The sequence below is a fragment of the Myotis daubentonii genome, chromosome 9 (assembly GCF_963259705.1).
Source record: "Myotis daubentonii chromosome 9, mMyoDau2.1, whole genome shotgun sequence".
NCBI classification, from domain to species: Eukaryota; Metazoa; Chordata; class Mammalia; order Chiroptera; family Vespertilionidae; genus Myotis; species Myotis daubentonii.
Window position 1 is genome coordinate 82,706,068 of NC_081848.1, and position 7,765 is coordinate 82,713,832.

The 7,765-nt window shown below is 54.4% G+C and overlaps 2 protein-coding genes across 2 annotated transcripts in view; one reads left to right on the forward strand and one right to left on the reverse strand.

Moving 5' to 3' along the window:
* LOC132241499 (uncharacterized) overlaps window positions 1–4,576 on the forward strand; it is a 234,586-nt gene extending 230,010 nt beyond the window's left edge. The window contains exons 28-30 of the mRNA XM_059710324.1: window positions 1,131–1,233; window positions 2,090–2,359; window positions 3,083–4,576. Coding sequence (XP_059566307.1) covers window positions 1,131–1,233; window positions 2,090–2,334 — 348 coding nt within the window. The 3' untranslated portion in view covers window positions 2,335–2,359; window positions 3,083–4,576. The remainder of the gene's footprint in view (window positions 1–1,130; window positions 1,234–2,089; window positions 2,360–3,082) is intronic.
* Window positions 1–7,765, reverse strand: part of LOC132241514 (phospholipase A and acyltransferase 2-like) — a 192,762-nt gene that overhangs the window by 134,946 nt on the left and 50,051 nt on the right. The gene's annotated exons all lie outside the window — the stretch shown is intronic.

Here is a 7,765-nt window from a genome sequence, read left to right on the forward strand (position 1 = left end):
GTCCGGCTGAGCCATATGGGGAAAGTCCCTCAACCTCACCAGTCCCCGTGCCCACACCCAGGAGTGGGGACCTGTTGGGCCCTTTAACCTGAGGTGCTGTTGGCTGAGTGGGTGGGTGTGATGGAAATGTCCCACTGGCAGCTGTGTGGTCGCCACCAGGGAGGGTGCCTGGCCCAGGTGCCCACTGTGTGGCCCTGAGGAGCCTTCAGTTCGTGTCTCCATGAATGAGTGCCCGGAGGTTGGGACAGAGTCTGAGGAGGAGGCTACTCAGCACCGCTATGGACAACCTGCTCGAACACCTGCGTCTTAATAGACTCCTGGAGGTTCAGTAAGGCAACCGGTCAGGAGAGGATTGCAGAGGAGGAGACAGCTGTCACTCCCAGCTCCCAAGAGGAGGGGGCATGGCCGCCACGCAGGGCCACATGAGGGAGCCCTGGGTTGGGGAGGAGGCAGAGAAAGTGGGGAGGGAGACAGGGAGGTGAAGAGGGATGAGGGTGAGAGGGACGCGGGTGAAGAGCTGGACAAGAGCTAAGGGCAAGAGCCTGGCCGGTGGTGTCTGTGGGAAGAGTGACTGGGGCGGGTGAGCAGGCTTAGGACTTGCTGGTAGAATGCTTTCTGCAGGCTCTGGGGCGGAGGCGCTGTCTCTGTTGACTTGTCCCTGGACCTGAGGGCACTGGGGTAGGTGGAGAGTGGCCTGCAGTGAGCTCTGGATTGGTTTGTTTGCCTTGAAAAGACCGCTTAAGGGGCTGCTGTGAGCTGATCTTCAGGAACTGGCTAGCCCGGGGGGGCGGGGGCAGTCTCTCAGCTGCAGTCAGACTGAGGATGTGGAAGTCAGAGCAGATGAGAGCCACGCTAATGCCCAGCAGTGGGGCGGGAGCAATGGGGCGGGACAAAGTGCTAGGACCCCGAGAGGAAAGGCTCCGCCCGACTGTGTCCAGGCTTCCTGTCCCTCCTGCCCCCAACGGGGCTTCTCTGAGTGACAGCAAAGCGGGTGACCCCAGCAGTCCTGGAGGCTCCTCTCCCGGGGCTGCTACTAGGTGTGGTGTGGCAGGGAGCAGCCTGCAGCTCTCCAGCCAGGCCTCTGCTGCTTCCTTCCATCTGTCTACCCTCTCTCTGCTTTTCTGTTGTAGTCAAGCGAGGACCCAATACCTGGAGACCTGATTCAAATTGGAGATGTTTACAAGCACTGGGCTATCTATGTGGGAGACGGTTTTGTGATTCATGTGAAATCAGGTAAAGATGAATTATTTGTTTAATCACCAGCTTTATGTTGAGAAAAGGGAACAAAAGAGAACTCATTACTGTGGTAATAGCATCCTTTTCCTTTTCAACTATGACATGTCAGATCTTTACTCGCTAAGGAATGGAATGTGGACTCCATCCGTGGACAATTCTGTTGTGACTCTCTCCTAAGTGTCCAGAACTAAGCCAGGTGATAGGACGTAAGAAAATGATGAGAAGTTCCCTCTTGCCATGGGGCCCACAGTTTCTACACAGTAGTAGAAATCGCTAGGCCTTTGGAGTTCTTTCAAATCCTTGCTCCACAACTTTTGTCTCTTAAGTTCTCTGGCTCAAAATTGGTTCTGTGAAATGCAGACAAGTTATCACCTGGGAGGGGTTGTAAGAGAATCAGCTGAGACTGGCTTCTTCCAGGTAGATTCTAAAAAACTCAAAAATGTGTCTGAGTCAGACCCATGCCCAAAGATGCGTCATCTGCAAGTATTGTTATGATGTCATTGTGTATGGTCAAAATAAGTTTAAACAACTGAAATACCCAACAATTGGAGATTTGTTAAATGCATCAAAGTCTGACATCAGTGGAATCCCATGGCACCCATTCTAAGTTGTGGTGGAGTTGCCATTTGTTGTGGGAACATGTTGGCAACAGAGCCTTAAGTAGTTAAGTTACAAAAGTGTGGCTCAAACAATTGCACTCCTGCTAAATTTAACTTCCAGCAAGAGGGAATGATAGTAGAAGGAAGGGACAGTGACCTGAGATGTCAATAGTGGGGCGTCCTCTCTTCTTCCCCTCCTTGTCCAACATGGCACTGCTGAGCATGGCAGCATCTTAGTCTCTCTGTGATCCCAGGTGTGTCCTCCGGGTCTAGCTCTTCCGACCTTGAACATGGCTATGTAGTATTACAAGACATGGTGAAATGTGAACCTCTGAAAGAAGTGGCAGGGGATAACACGTACAAGGTCAACAACTTCTGGGATAACAAGTACAGACCCCGGCCTGTGCATGACATTGTCAATCTGGCGAAGAAGAAAATTGGTGAAACCTGGAATGACAATTTTTATTTCCCAACTGTGAGCACTTTGTCGCTAAACTGAGAAATGGCCGCCCTGCAGCCAACAGGTAAGAGCCCTATGGGGTGATTCCATTTGGAGATCCCTTGACAGGAGGATGAGGGGCGGCTCTTCGTAATTATCAGGGACCGAACACTTAACCAGCCCCAGGCCCCAAAGCTACGTGCACATTTCAGAGTGTGAACCAATTGCTTTGACTCCAAAACCAGTGTTTTGTCCACTGAGTCTGACTGCTTTCTGCTCTTTGAAGAGCCCTTTTCAGTGGGGAAGCCTTTTGCGAAGGGTCGCCAGTGCAACCCGGGGAGGCCTCCTTGCCCTGCAGGCCAGGAAAACGGGGTGTAGATTCTGCCACTACCCCCCGACCAGCCGGGAGACCTGCTACAGCAGAGGTTCTCAACCTGTGAGTTGCAAACAATGAAAATACATCCTGCATATCAGATATTTACATTATGATTCATAACAGTAGCAAAATTACAATTATGAAGTAGCCACGAAAATAATTTTATGGTTGGGGGTCCCCACAACATGAGGAACTGGATTAAAGGGTCATGGCATGAGGAAGGTTGAGAACCACTGCGCTACAGGATCACTTTCCTGCCTGGACTCGGTTTTCTATCCAGAGTCGGCCACGTGCCTCTATCCTGTCCACGTCACGGTTTCCTGTGGGCATTACATGACTGGGAACGAGCCGGGGTGGGGGGTTTGGGGGGTTGGGGGGTTGGAGCTCCACTCAGATGTGAGCCACTCTGACTAGCAGTTGCTCCTCCCACAGGCCTATGGCCAATCAGGCAGCATTTCTTGCCCCAGTCTACAGAGGAGGAGCCCAGGCTCAGAGGAGAACATGGTTTCCGAGCTCATCAGCATAGCTTCCGTGACCCCGCAGCCGCCTGCCACCAGGATGCACTAGGGTCCTCTCGTCCCTAGTTCCACAGCAGCACCGCCCCTCGCCCTCTGTGCTCTCAGCTGCCTGGATCCCTTCCGAATACTGAGCTGCCTGTGAATAGCAGACACCTAAGCTCAAATCCCAAACCAGCTTCCGGTCCAATGAGGGCTTTGGACAGGTCACTGCCCCTCTCCGGGCTTTCCTCGTGTGCAGAATGAAGGGTCAGAAGGAGGACCTGTGAGGGAGGGCCTGGCTGGCTCTGAGCATATGCAGTCCTTTACCTCTGAGCTTGGCTCTGAAGGCAGATCCTGAAAGGTCCTGGGGGTTGTCAGGGAGAGTCTGGAATGAGCCAGGGTCCGATAGGATCACCTTCCCCCCGCAGAGGGCCTCCAGGGCCAGAGCTGCTCAGACATGAGCTCTTGGGGACACAGTCCACTTCTTTCCTGGGGAAAGGTCTCTGGGGTGGACAGAAGTCATGTGTCTCTGTGTGACTCGAGAGGGAGGGACTATCAGTCTTGGACTCCTTTTAACTCTGAGCAATGCACTGCTCTCCTCCTCAGAGTGGAGTTTCCGAGTCAGCTGGTGCTTCTGTGGCGGTGCCACCAGTCCTGGCTACTTCTTCTCAGTGCTCCCCAGCAACAACAGCTGCTTGAAGAAGCCACTAAACAGTCTCCAGTTAGAGGCCGCTTCAAGGACCAGCTGACCCCCTCTGTGCCCGATGCTCTCTCCCACTGGCGTTTCCAGGGACTAATTCTAGCAAGACCAAAGCTTCTTGAAGAAGAAAATGAATGAATCCAGTGATCCCTTTACCAAATATTTCCACAACTTTCCTGCAAACTCAAGAATCTTTGGATATTCTTGAAATATTAATGTTTATTGCATGCAATCCTATCTAATAAAAGCCTAATATGCAAATTGTCCCCTCATCCAGGAGTTTGTCCAGGGGACAGGGCTGGCCAATGGCCGTGGCCCCTCTCCTTCCAGTGGTGGCAGACAGGTGGGAGAAGGGAGGCCCTGGCCAGCAGCCGCTAGGGACCCCACCTGTGCATAAATTTCGTGCACTGGGCCTCTAGTATTATTATATGTAAAATCATTTTTCTTGAATAATTGGTGTTTACTGCATGTAACATTATTATATTTTAAATCGTTTTTCTTGAAATAAATAAAACTGGAGGGGAAGAAAACTCTTTGGAAGGGAAGCATCTACAATTGAGTACCCGTTAGCCACTTCTACTGGCTGATCTTGAAAAAGACTCTTGAAATCTGAGCTTCCGTTTCCTCTTCTGTAACATGGGGGTGAGAGTGGCTGCTTTGCTTGTTTCCTTGAGGTGATGTAAATGCCTTAGCACATTGCTGACCGTCAGCAGACGTTCAATAAATTGGCTCCACACACTTTTGCTTCTGCCTCGATTAATTTTACTCTCCGGGTGGACAAGGGACTAAAATTCCTCTGGCTAATCCCAGCATCTGGCGAGTGAGTCCAACATCCAGACCAGACAGCCACCTCCCGCCACACCTGCAGTGCCTCAGTGGGCCAGCCTCCATTGTTATAAAGGATGGCGTTTATGACACTGGGTCTAGCCTTACCTGCCCGTGACTATTGCGTGAAATCACTGTTACTTCATGGGCTCAATTAGCATACATCAGTCTGCTCCGGGTTCGATTTCTGGAAGGTTCTCTTATTGATATCACTCCCAGCTGTTGTCCTGTTTGCATCCCGTGTGGGCTCAGAAGTGGCCACCCCCCTCTCCTTCAAGGCTGCTGGGCTGCTGCATCTACCACCAAGCTTCCCCAGAGACTGACCCTGGAGAGTCTCTACCTGTGGGGTCACCATGGCCACCACTGGCCCTGGGGATAGGGGACACTTTCCACTTGGCTTCCCATCCCAAAGACATGAAAGTCTGGACCCTCAATCCCCAGAGCTCAGCAAATCCCAGCCTGTAGCTAATAAAGAGAATTTACCAGGAAGGAAGAACAGCTAGGAGATAACCATGCTCCGATCCAGGACGCACGTCCATTCATATATTTAGAGTCAAGACTGGCTGTCCCTGCAATGACCCTGACCTGCCTCCACGCCCATGGGCTCAGCTCACCTTCCACCAGGCGACGCTGGGACATGGCTGCCCTCCCAGAGCCACACACAGTGGAGGAGGACCTTCCCTGTTCCAGCATGACTCACGGCCCTGACACCTGAGCTGCCCCAGGACCAGTTTCTTCCCAGGACTGCTAACAACGCGCATGGCCTTCCCCGGTCGGAAACGGGCTCTCTCCTGTGGAGCCCGCGTCTGCTCCCTGTGACTAGGTCGAGGCGCCCATGTACTTCTCCCGAGTAGCACTTGTCACACTCTAACTTCACTTGGACTGGGTGCTTTGTGGCAAATATGTGCTTTCCCTACAAGAACTGTTATTCTACACAGCCAGGCCTCATGACTCCTTTCCTTCCCCATTGTCAGCCCTGAGCCCACCGCAATATCTGGAATATGAAAATGTTACCACTGAAGATGCCTACTAAGTGTACGGCTGAATATAAACGCTGATATACCAGGTACCAGGAGTGAAGGTGAAGTTGAAGTTGTAGTGACCCCGAGCCGGCACCTGTGCACCAGCTGGAGCGCAGATCTGCGGGTTTAGTACAGGTCCAGCCCCCAGAGGCCTCCGGGTGGAACTGCAGGGCCTGTGCGGACAGGGTGTGCGCGCTGGGCCAGGAGAGCTATGGGAGGGGAACTGGGATCTGCAGAAAGCTGAAGCCAGAGAAAGAAAGAACCCCTTGGTAAGAGGGGAAGGATGATGGACACCCCCCCCCCGCCCCCCAGAGCTTTGGGTGTAAAACCAGAAATGTGTCCCGTGAGAAATGGCAAGGCGGAGCCATTTCTGTGTGCAAGTGGCAAGTCTGTGTTGCTGCTACCCCTGGAGGAAGCCCCGTGTAGATGAGGTGGTGCCCGCAGCCCTAAAAGCAGGGCACGCGGCCCCCACGGGAGCACCCGAGCCGCCAGCCGTGGGGGCAGTAGACCCCTCCGCGGGAGGATGGGTGGCTTCAGGACTGAAGATAAGAAAGCCCGGCGGTGCGTGTGCTTTTACGGACACGTGCACGCAGTTCTCTTGCGTCCGTGGCCAGCTGGCAGCTGCCTGGTCACGAAGCCGAGGAGTGTGTGCTCAGCTCTCGTACACGCAGCCCAACTTCTCTGAAGTGGCTAAACCACGCACCCCTCCTCCGGGAGTGTCCGTCCGGTTCCCCTCCTGGTCCCCTTGCGCCCTCCTCCCTGCTCCTCATGCTCTGTCCCTCCTGTCAGGGCAGCTGAGTGTCTCTAGGCCGCTCTGCCCACCAGCTTCCATTCTGGGGGCTTAGGAGACAGAGCACTGCTGGCTGCCTAACCAGCCCGCCCCCCATCACCACCTTCGCCCGGGATAAAACAGCTCCTGAGGTTGTTAGGAAAAGAGAACCTCTTTGCAGATCCCTCAGTGGCCTCGGTGGCCTCAGGAGCTGCTGGGCGGAGCCTGCGCCCCTGCCTCCGCCCCCCTGTCCCAGCAGACAGATGGCCAGGCTGGGGAAGCCGCTCTCAGGGAAGTTCAGCTTCTCGCAGTCACAGGCACCCCAAAGCCAATGAGCTCCAGGGCCCCTTGTCCTAAGGCACCGCCTGCTGGAGGTCCCCCCTGCGGGGTGCAGGAGCCCCTGGTCTGCCCCACCGTCTGCGGCCCAGTATTCTGAAGGCCTTGCTAAGACCATGTCCCAGGGGGGGATTGGGGTCCACATCTCTGTGCCTGGAAATGCCTATTCTCTCGAGACAGAAATGGCAGCCCAGGGTCCAGTGGGAGAGGCCCCGAGTTCCTCCAGCAGGGGCGGCGGGGGCAGAAATGCGGCTCCACGCCTGCTCAGGCTGCTCCCGGGGGCTGCGAGCCGGGGAGCCCACCTTCGGATGCAGGTTATTGCACATTTCCATTTAGGACAAGGCACCGATGCATCTATCTTCTGATGTAGTTAACGGTTAGTTTTTGAGGTAGACCATGTCTCCCAGAGCGCCGTCTGAAGGAAATCGGAAATGGGAGTCTCTCTGTGGCATAAAACCCGCCCACCAGCCCCAGGACCCCCGACGTGGCCGGCCGCCGCAAAGTCCCCTGGAACCTCCTGCCAGTGGCTCTACAGAGGAGTGTGTGTCCCTGGCCTTGGCCACCGCGAACTGTAAAGTCTCGTTTCGGAGGCTTTCATGAAAACGTGCTTGCCATTTGCTCTCTTCTCCTGCGGGCCTGTGAGGTCTTCGACAGAGCAAGCCTCCTGGCTGCGCTGTCTGGCACAGCGGGTGGGGGTGGCAGGAGAGCCCTGAGGTGCTGCGGGCACCCAGTGGGCAGAGCTCAGGATGCTGCTAAATGTCCCGTAAGGCACGGGCCCCCCAGCAAGGAATGATCTGGCTCAGGACGGCATTGGTGCTGAGGCGGAGAGTCTCTGCCCTAAGCCCTCACTAAGAATGCACAAGAGGAGGCCAAGCTGATGAGTCCATAGCTGGGGTGAAATGGAAACAAAAAATACTCAGTTAAGATAAAAGGCAGAAGTAGAAAAAGAAGGGAATAGAGAAATCA